The 15,827-nt window shown below is 46.0% G+C and overlaps 1 protein-coding gene across 5 annotated transcripts; it reads left to right on the top strand.

Annotated features, from left to right (window-relative positions):
• The first annotated feature begins 964 nt into the window (after nt 1-964).
• Nucleotides 965-10,871, top strand: vmn2r1 (vomeronasal 2, receptor 1). Of its 5 annotated transcripts, XM_072701106.1 has the most exons (10): nt 965-1,287; nt 1,612-1,735; nt 2,192-2,296; nt 2,756-2,859; nt 4,897-5,075; nt 6,065-6,356; nt 6,532-7,392; nt 7,490-7,717; nt 8,412-8,535; nt 8,872-10,871. In XM_072701106.1, the coding sequence occupies exons 3-10, from the start codon at nt 2,248-2,250 to the stop codon at nt 9,981-9,983; spliced, it is 2,949 nt and encodes a 982-aa protein (XP_072557207.1). In that variant the 5' UTR covers nt 965-1,287; nt 1,612-1,735; nt 2,192-2,247; the 3' UTR covers nt 9,984-10,871. The 5 variants fall into 5 exon arrangements, with proteins under 5 accessions (XP_072557207.1, XP_072557208.1, XP_023648128.2 ...); XM_072701107.1 differs by lacking the exon at nt 1,612-1,735; XM_023792360.2 differs by lacking the exon at nt 2,756-2,859.
• Nucleotides 10,872-15,827: the final 4,956 nt, after the last annotated feature.

Genomic DNA, 15,827 nt, shown 5'->3' with positions numbered 1-15,827 from the left:
AGCTGGGCCCGTAACCTTGAGCTCCCTGGGCACCGCTAGGTGGCTGCTCCTTTACTGTGACCCCCCCCCCAAAGCTTCCTGTCACCTACATGGAGCAAAGAGATCTTCTCCTTGGGGATTAATAAAGTGTTATAATTGTATTCTTTCAGGTTTTCACAACTGGAGTACAGCTAAATGGAAGAAAGCAGAACACAGAGTAGTCCGCGGCCCGACCCACAAAAGCGTGGGGCAAATTACCGCCATGCAAGCGACACTAACAATGAAATACGTACACTTCTTTGCTACTCCTCTCACCGTGGTAGAATTTCATTGGACACTGAAGTATCATGAAAATCAGAAACAAAATAAGCAGTTTATACGACAATACCAGACATCTCACAAACAGGAAGGCCACCACAGAGCAATGTCCTTTATTCTAGACCAGGGCTGCTGCGTATGCGGGTTTTCACTGCAATTCCATAATTAGTTCACTAATTAGAGGACTGATTGGCTGACGAGTCCTCACACCTGGGTTTGGACAGCTGACCTACAGGTTATCCCAAAAACCTGCATCCACACCGGCCCTTTGCGGATAAGATTGGCCACGACTGTTCTAGACTAATGAGTAGAAAACAGCACTAGCCACACACACACACACACACACACACACACCAAACACAGACTGCAGGATGCCTATATACATTCCGCAGGATCTGTAAATATTATATTCCCAATAAACAAATAAATAGATACATATCAAACACCAAGGGGGTTAAAGAAAAAAAAGATTATATGAAGGCACTCTGGCCCTTATCCTTATAATAAAGAAACCAGTTTAATGAACCCAAACACAATGAGCTGAACACGGAGTGGCTACAAACGTTATATAGCCCCAAACACTGACCCTCACGTGTTCCAAACGATGCCTATTTCACCCTTAACAAGGCCCTGCCTCAACATAGTAACATAATGTGTATCAGCTGGGTAACAGGCTTGCTGAAAACATCAGATATCACCCAAACTTCTGACAGTAGCTGCTGATATGGATCCTGAAGTAGGAAACCCCAGAAGTTGCCAGAAACCCTGTTGGGAGAGATACGACTCAGAGCATTAGTAGTTATGTTTTGTGGGCCTGGCACTTTTTGATGGCAAAGCTGTAACTTGATAATTCAGCCACGCGTCGCCGTTAATGGCAGACAAGCTTGGGCTTTGTCATAATGTGAGCCAGCAGGCTATCATCAGTCCAAACCAGGAACGTATGGCCCTCAAGCCACTGGCTACATTTGTCACAGATGGATCATTTTGAAGGTAAGAATTCCAAACACTGAACTGTATAATTTCTTTGTGACTGAGAAAGTGATTTGTTAGCGAAAGCATTGGGCCCAGCCTTCAATCCTCTCTCCTGAACTTGTGATAAAAGGGCTCTAATGTCATGCAAAGAAACGTCTGTAGACAGAATGAATGGATGTGAAGAATTATGATTAGCTAGGATGATGCAATCAATCAATGATGTTTTCAAAGTATCAGAAACGTGCCCTTGATCAGAGGTCCAATCACTGGGTGTTAGGTTTTTAAACTGGTGTCTGAGCTGCAAGACAATAATACACTTTCTTTTTTCTTTTGACCTTTCAGGAGACAAAAGAAATGGCTTAGCAACAGCTGGGTAATAGGGGATAAAGTGCTGATAATAATTAATCATTCCCAAGAAGGATGTGACTCATTTCTAAGATGGTGCAACATCATCAGATTCCATCAGGTCTGAGCTGGTCATCATTGAAATATTCTCCACCTTCCTTAGATCTGTGGACATGGCAGTCTCATCAATTACGTGACCAGTGTTTCATGAATTTACATTTCTTGGGGGCTAACTTGAATTTATAAGTATACAACTTACTGCACCCCATCTTCAATCATTCTAGGGCTGTTTTCTCATCTGGTCCCAAACAATGAGATCATGTAGGTAACACAATAAACTCCTAAGGAAGCCTGTTACATTGTGAAAGCAGTGAGCTTCCTATCATCTTCATGTAAGGGCATCTTATAAAAACCTGATGTCAGATCCATGAACAGAGTTTTCCCACCAAGTGCTGCTAGGAGGTCAGCTTGGCAATGCAGAGGAAGTGCATCTTTGCTGGTTCTTCTGCTCAGTCCAAGCAGATGCATATTCCCTAAAGGATTTTCTTATAATGACTTTTTGTTCCCTTTCCTTCAGAAACTTTCACAACTGCTGGCACTAACTGGTAGCCACCCTCCTGAATGGGAGTCTGAATGGACCAGCAAGATGGATTTGGTGAAAATGACCAAATGTCTTTATATTGTAAGATCAAATGAGCCAACTTTTGTTTGTATGGAATACTCATACAATTGGTTATATAGTGGGTGTCTTGTGTTTGCATACATGAAAGTTATTTCCAATGTGATTCTGCCAAAGCCTAGAGTCACGTTTTGCATTATGTGTGTCTCTCTTCAGGCACAGTTCATACTTTTTGCATAGTCAGCAATGTGGATCAGAGTTGGTGAATTACATGGACGTCTGCGTTACCAAGATATAACGGCAAAATGAAATGAAGCTTTATTTGGCAATTGTACAAGTACAAAAACACTGGAATGTATTTTATTACGTAATCCATCTAACTGTCCTTTTTAAAAGACTCACACAAGTACAGAGGCGAGAGTGAAGCTTGTGGTCTGAGTGCAGGGACATCTGTCCATCCAGTAGCCCTGAGGTATTTTATGGGGACAGTAACTAACAGACGTGAATGTCTCTGCTACACAGCCACAGCGCACATCAACGGCCACTTTCGGGTTTTCACAACTGGAGTACAGCTGAATGGAAGCAAGCAGGGGGCCCATTACACCACACGGCAGGACGATATCAATGTAATACAGACACACACACTTCTTGACTTTGCTATATGTATCGACATCTATGTCTGCATATCATCCATTTCCCAGTTACTGTGTTTGTGACTTGGGGTGTGCGTGTGTGTGTCTGTGTGTGTGTGTGGGTGGGTGTGTGTGTGTGTGTGTGGGTGTGTGTGTGTGTGTGTGTGTGTGGGTGTGTGTGTCTGTGTGTGTGTGGGTGTGTGGGTGTGCGTACAAATGTTCTGCAATGGACTAATGCCTGATCAGACATTACCATGTCTTATGCGCTCCCAGAATAAGCCATAATACAAATTTTCATAATATAACATGATTTATTAAAAAAAAAAACGTTATGTTATGTTACTACTCAAACTATAACTGTGTTTGAAGCTACATATCCAGATTCAGATCATGTGATATACTCTACGGAAGATATTTTGGCCCAGGGTGAGTGTTTAATTAGAGCAGAGGCTCGTTAAGCGTCTCTGTTGCGACCTTAATTGGGAGAGGGGACGTGTGCAGCTGGCGCCCCCTCTGCACGACTCCCAAGCCGGGGTTCAGCTGCGGCTGCGGCTGCGGCGGGAGATTGAAGGACAAGTGGCGACAAGTTCAGTGTTCCGACAACAGCCCGGAGCTCACATAAGATACAGTATCTGTTATGGTGTAGAAGCGTTACGGGACTAAATGTCCCAGGGAGAAAGCAGGCGTGCACAGCACCAGCAAGGCTGACACATGAACACGGCGGCAAATTAGCCCCAAGAGTGTCTCCGTCACGCCTGACCAAACACACTGCTATTTTGACTTAATTAAATCTGAGCCCTGTTTATCAATGCATTTATTTAACACTTTATAACTATTAATTCTATTCTATTCTATAAATGCTATTGCTGCTATCCCATGGCTGTGAGCAAGATATATAAAGGAATAGAATAGTTGTATTCTATTATATTTCTATATAATATTTTATATACTATATCCTACATAACAGATCTATATTCTATTCTATTCTATTATATTCTATGCATACTATTGCTGCTATCCCATGACTGTGAGCAAGATATATAATGGGATAGAATAGTTGTATTCTATAATATATTTCTATATAATATTTTATATACTATAAATACGGGGGGGGGGGGGGGGGGGGTATAGCTGCTACTGCCCCATTCACTTTGCTTTGAAGTTACCTCAGTGATTCACTTCCTCATTCTCACGAGGTTTAACTTGGTGTAACAAGTGTGGGTCAAATAGTGAAATCACAGATAAATTACAGGCTGTCTCCAGAGAGCCAAGGCGCCTTCACAATGACTTTACACTATTTTTGACAAGGCCTTCCATTATTAAAATTCATGAACAGTTTTGGGAGCATTTGCAAGTTTTATAATCACGTCAAGAATGACAAATCCCTCTAGAACGTTCAGTAATGTTGGTATTAGGTCCCCTTAAATACTGATGACTCTTGGAGCAAAGACATCTTGGGCTCTGATTATCTAAAGTCCATAAAAATGCTGACATCTCAGTCAGCCTGTCTCACACCATCACTAGGAAACAATTCATTTTTCATTTTCCACATTTACGTAAGTGCAGTGCATTTGTCCATGGAGACTTTTACTGTGTTTCCAATAACCAGGCTACAGTTTTTATAACATGATCTGCCTAATTAAAATTAATATGGCCAATTATGAATGCTGGACTCTAATGTCTGTCAAAGTAAATTCATCTAATAAGATGAGTGTCAGGTCTGGCAGCTGTGGAGGCTGTGGAGTAAATCTGTCTCTGAATATTTGCAGAATTTAATTACGAATATAGTAGGTGCAGTAACGGCTGCCAGGGAATCCCCTGTTCTGTTCATTACCGTCGTTGTACTGCAGTTTGATATGTGGGACCAACTGCCTTATGCAACACTGGAAATCCACAGGGATTTGAGCGAGGTTGTACTGCAGAATCACCCACTGCTTCAGAACAATCTCCAGGCCCTACATCTCGCACTTTTCCTGTACCAATGTGGAGATGAAACGCCTTGCTCTCCTCCGATTATGTGTGTTTTTGCAGGTTTTCGGGAGCGTCTGGGCTCAGTCAAGCTGTAAACTGAAGGCCAAGTTCAACTTGAACGGATACAAGAACGTAGAGAAGAACAAGGTGGTCATAGGGGGGATGTTTCCTGTGCACTATCGTGTGATCTCACCCGACACCAACACGTCGTCCATACCCACATCATCCGGATGCGAAGGGTGAGGATTTCAATGCCTGCCTGTGGAATGGGTTTTGTGTTACTGGTTGACATAAAGAACCAGTAAATAATATAATCAAGAGTGATCTGCATGTATAAAGTGTTCTAATGTTCTGAGCAAAATCTTGTTTTAGACTGTAAACCATAATCATTTTAAATTTCATTTGTTTATATACTGAAGCATTTTTTTTTTTACTATATTCAGACTAATTACTCAATGAGTAATAATATATTGATTATATGGGAATTTGCATTTCCTTTGTATCTGTCGTGATTTAGATTCTCAATGAGAGTCAGCTTCGTTTACAGTAAGAAGCACTTCAAATGCCAAGTATTGATTTGTTGTTACAATTATGTGCACTTAGCTCCTCCCAGGACTTTGTGACAATATACGTGTACATTCCACTGTCCAATGAACAATGGGGACTATTACGGCTCTCAACTTGGAAAGTTATTGTTTCACTTAACCTCCGCCCAGTAATAATCTTCGGGGGGTTGCCTCAGCCTGTGGATGTTGGTGTGGATTTAGAAAGGTTGGTAACCATGATACAGTAGGAGCCCAGGGTCAGCATATGCAGGTGTGTAAAGCTCATCGACTGGAAGGCTGACAGCTGTGATGTCACTCCTCATTTGCCCCTTTCTAAGGTCATTTGCAATAAATGCTTAACAATCTGATAGTAAAAGGCTTTGAGAAATAAACACATAAAAACTGCAGTTTTATTGAAGACCTCTTTATCTTACTTTTTTTCCTCTGATCTTTTAAAACCAGAAGAATCCATTCTCACACACTCATTTATACAACCTAGTATTTAAACATTTAATCTGAATACGTTAAATTTAATTTGAATGATTCCTTTTCGTCTTTATTAACTTTTTGCACTATGTGAAAGGAACAGGAGCATTCTCCACGCGTTTTACGGTGATTTGTCGCCCCCTAGGGGACACTCTTACGTATTACCCTTGAAGCTCCTCTACGCTTTCTCTCCGCAGGTTTAATTACCGAACATTCCGCTGGGCTCAAACGATGCTCTTCGCCATCAATGAAATTAACAACAACGACGACATACTTCCCCGAACAGACCTCGGCTATGTCATTTACGATTCATGCTTTACAATCTCCAAGGCAGTTGAGGGTACACTGACGTACTTGACTGGACAGGACGAGGCTGTGCCCAACTACCGGTGTGGCACAGGGTCCCCACTGGCGGCGCTTGTGGGTGCCGGTGGGTCTGACCTCTCTATCGCCACCGCCCGAATTCTAGGCCTGTACTACTTCCCGCAGGTACCTTAAACCAAGACAACAGACATTGTTATGTCCTTCAGAAGTTAGTTTGCATTCACTTTTCAGTTTAATCCACAATGACAAAAGAAGGTCATATTTATTAGGCATGTACACACTAAAAAATTTCAAAAAGAGATTTATTGTTTTTAAATTTGTCAACCCCTCCCTTCTTCAGGTCAGTTACGAATCATCCTGCTCCGTCCTGGAGAGTCGGTTCCAGTTCCCCACGTTCCTGCGGACCATCCCCAGTGATGTCCACCAGTCCAGGGCCATGGCCCAACTGGTTCTGCGTTTTGGCTGGGCCTGGGTGGGCACTATCGCCGCGGATGACGACTATGGCAAGTACGGCATCAAAGCTTTCAAGGAAGAGGTAGAGGAGGCTGGGGTGTGTATCTCCTTCTCTGAGACACTGCCCAAGATCCAATCTCCTGAGGCCATCCAGCGAATCGTGGAGATCATCAAGGCATCCACCGCCAACATCATCGTGGTGTTCTCTTCTGATGTGGACCTGAGCCCGCTGGTCTTGGAGCTCCAGCAACACAACGTCACCAACCGCACCTGGATCGCCAGCGAGGCCTGGATCACCTCCGCCCTCATCGCTCGGCCTGGGATCCACGGTGTCCTGGGTGGAACACTGGGCTTCGGCATCCGCAGGGCTGACATCCCAGGGCTGCATGAGCACCTCCGTGCGATCGACCCCTACGACAACACACTCACAGAGGAGTTCTGGGAGATGGCTTTCAACTGCAAGCTGGACAAGAGCCAGGCCCCAAGTGCACGCGGCAGCCTGTGGGCTGGAAACCTCTCTCTTGCCAGGTCCATCACCTCTTCCGCAAAGCTGTGCACAGGTCAGGAGTCCTTGGACACCATTAACAACACGTACATGGACATTTCGCAGCTGCGCTTCACCTATAGTGTCTACAAGGCCGTGTATGCTGTGGCGCAGGCTCTGCACCAGCTAGAGGACTGCGTTCCGGGCCATGGCCCATTCGAGGGCAACAGCTGTGCTAACATCACAACGTTTGAGCCATGGCAGGTGAGAGTTCATTCAGCTATTTCTGATTGGACAGGACCATACCTGGGCCTTCATTGCGAATGACGAATTGCTGTGTTATCTTGTCCTTTCTCTCCAGCTGATGTACTACCTGAAGAATCTGAGATTCAATGTTCCACACACAGGAGAGCACATCTTCTTCAACGACGGCGAGGTCAATGGGGAATACGACATCATCAACTGGCAAGCAAACGGAGACGGCCACATCTCCTTCGTCCAGATCGGCCATTACAATGGCACAGCGCCCCCGGGGGCCAGGCTGACCATCAACAATGAGTCTATTGTCTGGAACAACAATGCTCTGCAGGTGCCCTGTTCTTCATCCATTTTCTAAAACTGCTTGTCCTAATCAGGATCACGGGGGTCCAGAGCCCATCCCAAAGGCTATGGGTATAAGGTGGGGAACAACCCAGGAGTGGGTGCCCACCTACTGCAAGGCACTATCGCACTCCATACACACCTACTGCAAGGCACTGTCGCACTCCATACACACCTACTGCAAGGCACTATCGCACTCCATACACACCTACTGCAAGGCACTGTCGCACTCCATACACACCTACTGCAAGGCACTATCGCACTTCATACACACATACTGCAAGGCACTATCGCACTCCATACACAAATACTGCAAGGCACTATCGCACTCCATACACACCTACTGCAAGGCACTATCGCACTCCATACACACATACTGCAAGGCACTATCGCACTCCATACACACCTACTGCAAGGCACTATCGCACTCCATACACACCTACTGCAAGGCACTATCGCACTCCATACACACCTACTGCAAGGCACTATCGCACTCCATACACACATACTGCAAGGCACTATCGCACTCCATACACACCTACTGCAAGGCACTATCACACTCCATACACACCTACTGCAAGGCACTATCGCACTCCATACACACGTTGTTCATGATACACACTTGACTCATTCTGTGGATATGCAGGCTGTATTGAACATTGCGTGGTGCCTCTGTTCTGCAGAGCCCCCGCTCAGTATGCAGTGAAAGCTGCCAGCCAGGAACCAGGAAAGGCATCCGGCAGGGCGAGCCCGTCTGCTGCTTCGACTGCATCCCCTGCGCAGACGGCGAGATCAGCAACATGACAGGTGAGCGCCATGATGCACCTAACAGCGGAAGCTGGTGTATTTAGACGGGATAAAGACAGGGCTGTTCAAATCACGGTCCTCAAAGTCTGAGCCCTGCTGATCGTCCAGTCTTTCTTTACCTGTGAGCCAGGTGTGATGCGTCTGGCCAATCAGAATCAGTAATTATTAAACTAAGTTTGTGGGAGAACTGAAAACAAGGCCTGGATTTGGAATCGAGCTCCTGATTTGAAGAACCCTGGATTAGGAGAATTTAAGCAATACGGGCCTTTTGTCAAGTAAAGAATTTTTCTGGTCATGGAGTTGACTTATGTTTGGATTTTCCTGTCTGCTTCTCAGACTCGAGGGAATGCATCCAGTGCAGTGAGGATTACTGGTCCAACGCCAACCGCGATACCTGCGTGCCCAAGATCATTGAGTTCCTGGACTTCGGGGAGCCACTGGGGATCACCCTGATTGTGATCGCAGCTTTCGGGGCCTTGGCAACCATCACGGTGGCGGTGCTGTTCTTAATGCATGTGAACACGCCCCTGGGCAGGGCCAACGACCCGGTGCTGAGCGCGTCGCTGTTGTTCTCGCTGGTGATCACGTTCCTGAGCTCCGTTGTGTTCCTGGGGAAGCCCCAGCCCTGGTCCTGCATGACCAGCCAGGTGGCTCTGGCCTTGGGCTTTGCACTCTGCCTGTCCTCCCTCATGGCAAAGTCTGCAGTGCTCATGCTGCGCGCCCTTGCCGTCAAGGCCGCCAAGACCGCGAAGGCTAAAGCCGCAAAGGCCGCCGCAGCCGCTGCATCTGACACATCGACTTCGCTTGAGGCACCAGCCACACCCACTGTGCCTGTGGTGCCTGCGGCACCAAAGAAGGATCCCGAGAAGGACGGCGATACGCTCCAGCCTGTCCACCAGAGGGCCATGGTGGTGATTTTCACCTTGATCCAAGCTGTGGCCTGCACAGTGTGGCTGGTGTTGATGCCCCCGCACCCGGTGAAGAATACAGCAGCCCAGAATATCAAGATCATCCTGGAGTGCGACGTGGGATCTATTGTCTTCATCTGCGCCATCTTCGCCTACGACATCGCTTTAGCATTACTGGCCTTCGCTTTTGCCTTTGTGGCCCGTAAGCTGGAGGACCACTTCAGCGAGGCCAAGTGCATCACCTTCGGCATGCTGGTCTTCTTCATCGTCTGGATCTCCTTCGTCCCCGCCTACCTCAGCACGCGCGGCAAGTTCATGGTGGCCGTGCAGATCTTCGCCATTATGGCCTCCAGCTTTGGGCTGCTGGCCTGCGTCTTCCTGCCCAAGTGTTACATCCTGCTGGTGAAGCCTGAGAGGAATACAGAGGAGGTGATGAGGACCAGGGCAAAACCGCAGAACACCTCCACGACGGGCACCTCCGCCTCCCTTGCCAGCGAGGCCAACAACACCACCATCTCTACTCTCTCCATAGATGACTGAACGCCGCACCTTGCTACCCCTACAAAGACCTGGTCATCAGAACTGCACAATGCCCACCTTCTGATGGATTTACCAGCAACACTGTGTAGGTTCTTCCCCTACCCTGCTCAGCTCAATCTCTCCTCCCACCTACGGGGACCTTGCCTCCACTGAGCAGCCAAATCATGGGATATTGCACAACCTGCATTGTTCTTACACAATTTATTCTGTAATTTATTGAGTAATTAGCTTCTGATTTTCCCTCAGGAATTCAGTGCGCAGCTCAGCAGTACAGCGAAACGCATGATACAGTGTGCAAGTGCACTGACACACACACACACACACACACATCAATGAACTTCTAGAATACACACAGCAGGATTTTAAAAGGGAGACTTACACTGAAGCGAGGGAATCTCACGGCACAGAATGTGGGCTTTCAGAGGCAGACAGAAGAGCTACCTGAAGGGTCTGTCTGTCACAACAGTCGTGCAAAAAGCCAAGACTGCTGTATATTAACAGACAGCAGGCCCCATTTACTGAAAACTGCACACCGTACCTGCCCCCTCAATCACAGAGAGGCATCCTTGTACTGTTTTTATTGTCTGTCTCCTTTTATAACAAAAAACGTATAATTCGTATGTCAGAACTATTGCTTACATGAGGAATGCGTACCATTAGATTGCAGTATAGCTAAATCGACCGCAGTGTGCAGCTCAAATTTTGATTAGCCCTGCTAGACTGAAATCCAGGCGCACATCTATTTCATCCCTTCATATGGTTGTATTTATGTATTTATATATCTATTTGTCTGATACTAGAACTTTGCTGTAAAAATAACACAGAAGATTAAGATTGCTGTCTCATAGTATGCTATATATCAATAAATGTTTGCTGGGAAGATGGCCATCAATTGTCTGTCTGTGTCTCCTGGCCTCAGTCCCGACACCCCCCCCCCCCCCCCCCCCATGTCAGAATCACCCTGTTTTTCTTACAGCTGCTTTTATTCTGGTGCTTCTCAGCTGCTGCAGTGGACAGAGGGTGCAGTGGTATAATTGGACATGTGACAGGCGCTCCTCGAGGACTGACACCTGAGGGGTCTCTGTGTTTGTATCAACAAGCTAGAGGGGGGGGCTCTGGGGGTTCCACATGACCGGTCAGAGGGGGGCAAGACAAGAGAACGGCAGACAGTGAGGAGAACCCGACGACTAAGAGTGCAGCTGCACGAAGATCTGCGTAACAGATAAGCGTAGGAACCTGACAGGGTACACACTGGCATCCAGCAGCTCAGCATGCAGGAAGAATCCAGAAATACATCTTGATGTGGTGCAGGAGGAAGGAGCTGGGGGGGGGGCTTTCTCTCTTTAAGTTTAGCTAGATCCAGAGGTCACCCCCAGGTACCAGAAACTGTCATGCCATATCAGATGATATCACTTCCACATTTACTATTTACAGGGGGTTAAAACAACAACAGAACGTGTCTTTGGACAATGGTGCACTGGTAAACGCAGAGTAACTGCCCTCGTTATTAAGTTCCCTTCCTCATTGGCGAAAAAAAGACAATTTAAATGGCCACAACAATTCGGTCGCCTTCCGATCCCCATCAAGATGCCTGCAGGCTTTGGTTTCCTTGCCTTCTTCTTGTTTTCCGCTCGCTGGATCGGATCTCAGCCCGTAAGGTAACGAAATACGGAAACACGGCCGGAGGGTCCAAAGATCAGAGACGCGTGGAGGGAGCATTCCGGCTGGATTTGGTTCTGGACTAATGCTTTAATACCGTCAGACACATGAAGCCCCTTAAAATAATACTGTAATTGTAGCTAGATGGGGTCCTTAATATGTGATTTTGACAACTGAAACATATCACTTTGCATTTTGGACTTTTGAATTCAAACACGTAAAAGTGACCCAGGTTGTTAGACATAATGACATATTGTACGCGGGGGGGGGGGGGGGAGGTTGTGCAGTAGTTAGCGGGGGGGGGGGGGTTGTGCAGTAGTTAGCACCTGTGGGACCAGGGTTCCAGTCCGCACCCTGGATCTGTGTGTGGAGTCAGTCTGTTCTCTCTCTCATTCTGCGGTTCCCTCCAGGTTCTTTAGTTTCCCCCCACAGTCCAAAAACATACTAACATGAATTGGAGTTCCTATATTGTGTGTGTGTGTGTGTGTGTGTGTGCGTGTGTGTGTGTGTGTGTGCATGTGTGTGTGTGTGTGTGTGTGTGTGTGTGTGTGCCCTGCAATGGGTTGGCACCCCATCCTGGGTCATTACCTGCCTTCCACCCGTAGCCTCTAGGATAGGCTCCAGACCCCCCCCACCGCAATGAATAGGTTAAGCATGAGCAGAAACTGGATGGATATTTCATGGGGGATGTGCTTGTCCCGTTCATCAATTACTACGAAGTTAAGCCAAAATTGAATATGAACCAAGAGAATGTCAACAATATCAATCAGCCCTGAGAATTCAGAATGGTTACTGCGTCAGATCAGTAAATTCTCTCTTCAGATGATGGATGTAAGTCCAAAAAAAGGCAGCACCAGTGATCATTCTCACCTCAGATGTTTATGGTGTATGTAGACTTAACAACGCTAAGCTTATATGGTTTCTTCTAATAATATAGATGCTGCTCTACTTACGAACTTTCAACATATGAACTTTCAGACATACAAACAAAGAGGACTGTAAGTCCAAATTGTGTTCCTTGGGCTCATCCAGCAGTTCGTTTTATGGACGATTTAAATGGCATTTTATTCAATGGATGTTTAATCAGTTTAAATGCCTGTATTATGCTTCCCTCCCAGTTTTCCTGAACGATCATTATGAGAGAAGCCAAGGAAGCCGTTATGCACAGATCTACCTGGCCGACATATCCTCAGCATTCCTTTACTGCGCTGAAACGACACGAGAGGCGATAGCAGCCCCTGGGCTGGCCTGTGGTGTTCTGCCGTCATTGGCGATATTCTGCCAAGCGCTGCCCCCTCGAGCTGCAAGAAACAAATTCTGTCAGTTCATTTATATTAAAGTCATTTCAGTAGCACAGGATATCTGACTGCTGAGTAGCTAGCTGGCATGTTTCACAAGAAAATTACTGAAATATTAAAACTAATGTAAAGATCGGTAATATCACACATCTTTTCACTCTCTCTTTTATGCCCGTTAATCACTTGGTGCCCCAGGCAGTCGCCTATGTCGCCTATAGGGCGCCCCGGCCCTGGGTAGCCCCCGCTGTGCGGCAGGTGCACGAACCAGTTCTGTGCATCACGTCGGGAGCTCGGGGTCATCTGCCCGTTCCCTGGAGGGTTAAATGAAAAGCTGATGTCCCTGTTATTACAGGACTTGAGTCGTCCGTGGATTTGAGTCACAGATGCGGCAGAGTTGAAAGGCAAATACAAAAGCAACTAAAAAAATTGAAAACAAGCTGAAAACAAGTCAAATACAGAAAGCACATTTATGTCCAGTTCCTGTAAAGCAATTGCCAGTGTCTATACAGTCAATTACAGGTAATCAGACGTTTTATGAAAATTTATGTAAATGCATGAGATGACCCTTAACCTTCTAAACTAAAACTGAAACAAAAACTCACGAAATAAAAGGAAATAATTGGTGAATCTTATTGTTGTCAAAATAAAACTAGTTTAAACTAAGTGGTCCAGTTGATTTTCTGGAGAAAAATGAATCGTTTAGATGAATAGAAAATTAGTCGTTAGTGGTAACCCTAGTTTATAATGGAATAATATAGATTTGCTGTAGGATTTCTTGCGTGAGCGTGAGAGTCTCGCCAGATGCGTGAGAGTTGGCAACCCTGCATGTTTTCTACAGGGTCTATAAATGGACGGGGTTGGAACTATGTTTTAAGATAGTTTTAGTGTTTCTTTGCAATTATTTGTTTTACTAGGGAACGAAAAATTGTTTAAAAATAATTTCCAAGTTCCAACCCGATCATCTAATGGACTCCGTAGTTTTCGGTTAAACGCGACACCATGGGAAGTCGATACGAAACACTGCCGTCGCCCAAAATCTGAGAAGAAATATCTTATCTTCTATTGAAAGCTTGCATGAAGCGTGTTATAAAGCTGCCGAGAGCTGTACCACCTTAACAAGAGGTCACAGTGACGTCGTCTGTCCTGCTGCGCCTTGACCACGCAGCTTAGGTACTCAGGGCACCCCACCCCGAAGAGTCTGTGTTTCCTTATAACCGCCGCGTGTCACCATGCCATTGGGACGCCCCTTAGATCCGTGCTGATTGTTGTGTTTGACGCATGGCTGATGAACTGGGCGGCTCTTGCAATGGAGCACTATGTTCTACACACCTCTGCTTGGCTGGCAGCTCTCTGTCAGTCTCGAGAAGGACGGAGGACGTCCAGTAAAACGACACCTGGGGCTCTCTGAGCTGGTGCCAGTGTACTGTTGCTGATGTCTTATGCATGCAAACATCAGACCTTTTTTGAGCGCTATCAGGTGAAAGGGTCACAAAGAAATGCCTTTTCCCCAGTCTACATTGATTTTGTGTGCCCGGTAGTGCACGCCACTGGACTCTAGAGGGCAGACATGTGTTCAAGAAAATCTGCAGCCTGCGGCATTAAGCCTTTCAGATCCTGCCTCTCGTAATGGACAGTTGTACCTTGAATTTCTTCTGATTATAAGCATTCATTGATTTTAACTTATTCACATTTAACTACATACTAATTTTGGTAAGTCATTATCTCTCTAGCAGAAGTGTCTATCCTGATCGATGCTTGATTATTCCGATACAGATACGAAACACTGTCAATATCTATGTTACATTGAGAAAAATAATTGGTAACACATATGTAGATTTTCTTTATAAGCTAGAGACTCATGACTCTTTAAATGAACATGAACAGCTTGAATTGAAAAGGCTAATAGCACACAACAGCGAGGGAGCTGTGACTGATGCAGTAATTAACTAAAACGATGTCTGCTAAGCTGTAACTGAAATCTTCAGGCAGGATTCTCAGGGTCAAGACTGTCATGGAGCCCTGAATCAAGGATAATGTTCTGTAATTTTCTATTCTATGTTTATTGTTATAAATTATATATTATTAATCACATTATGTGCTTTATGTTCCTCATTGTTTTAATGGACAGATCTAGATCTGTAACCGATGGTCACATACAGCGTTGTGACAAATTACCCCAAATAATGAGCCGTTCTAACCCACTATAACTCAATAGGCTTGGGAGGCATGAACCAACATGATTACAGTGATTTTCCTTTTCTTTTTTCTGCCCGTTTAGAGAGGTGATCTGATGTGGCATTTAGATTGCAATGTAAACACACTGAATCCCCTCCATGATTGGCCGCCTCATCATGCTGGAGGGGTTTGTGTGCATCTATGATCCTAGGAGCTATGCTTTCGGAGGCAGTCACTCCTGGTGGGGTCTCCCAAGGCGAATTGGTCCTAGGTGAGCAACCAGACAAAGTGCGATTCAGATAACCCTCATGGTGATGAACAATATAATGGACATTGTTTCCCCGCCTGGATTGGGGAGACTGGGGCTTCACCCAGCAGCCAAGACTGCGGTGGTGGAACTTGAAGGCGAGTGCCTGGTGGCCAGGTCTCTACCCATGGGGTCCGGCTGGACATAGACTTTAATGCTCACATGGGTAACGACAGTGAAGCCAGGAAGGATGTGATTGGGCGGAATGGCCTGGTCAATCAGAATCCGGGCAGTGATTAGTTATTGGATTTCTGTGCTGACCACAGCTTGTCCATAACAATACGTTGTTCATAAGTGCACCTGGTACCAGAGCACCCTAGGCCTCAGATCAATGATCGATTTTGTATTGGTGTCGTCAGACCTGTGTCCACATGTTTTGGACGCTTGGGTGAAGAGAGGAGCTCA

This window comes from Paramormyrops kingsleyae, chromosome 17 (assembly GCF_048594095.1).
Source record: "Paramormyrops kingsleyae isolate MSU_618 chromosome 17, PKINGS_0.4, whole genome shotgun sequence".
In the NCBI taxonomy this organism is placed as follows: domain Eukaryota; kingdom Metazoa; phylum Chordata; class Actinopteri; order Osteoglossiformes; family Mormyridae; genus Paramormyrops; species Paramormyrops kingsleyae.
The sequence above is the reverse complement of the archived record's forward strand: the minus strand, read 5'-3'. Positions and strand labels throughout refer to the sequence as shown.

Coding starts and splice junctions, on each gene's coding strand:
- vmn2r1 (XM_072701107.1), top strand. CDS start 2,248: ATGGACCAGCAAGATGGATTTGGTGAAAATGACCAAATGTCTTTATAT. Junction 2,860..4,896: donor CACGGCAGGACGATATCAAT/GTAATACAGACA, acceptor GTGTTTTTGCAG/GTTTTCGGGAGCGTCTGGGC. Junction 7,718..8,411: donor GGAACAACAATGCTCTGCAG/GTGCCCTGTTCT, acceptor TCTGTTCTGCAG/AGCCCCCGCTCAGTATGCAG.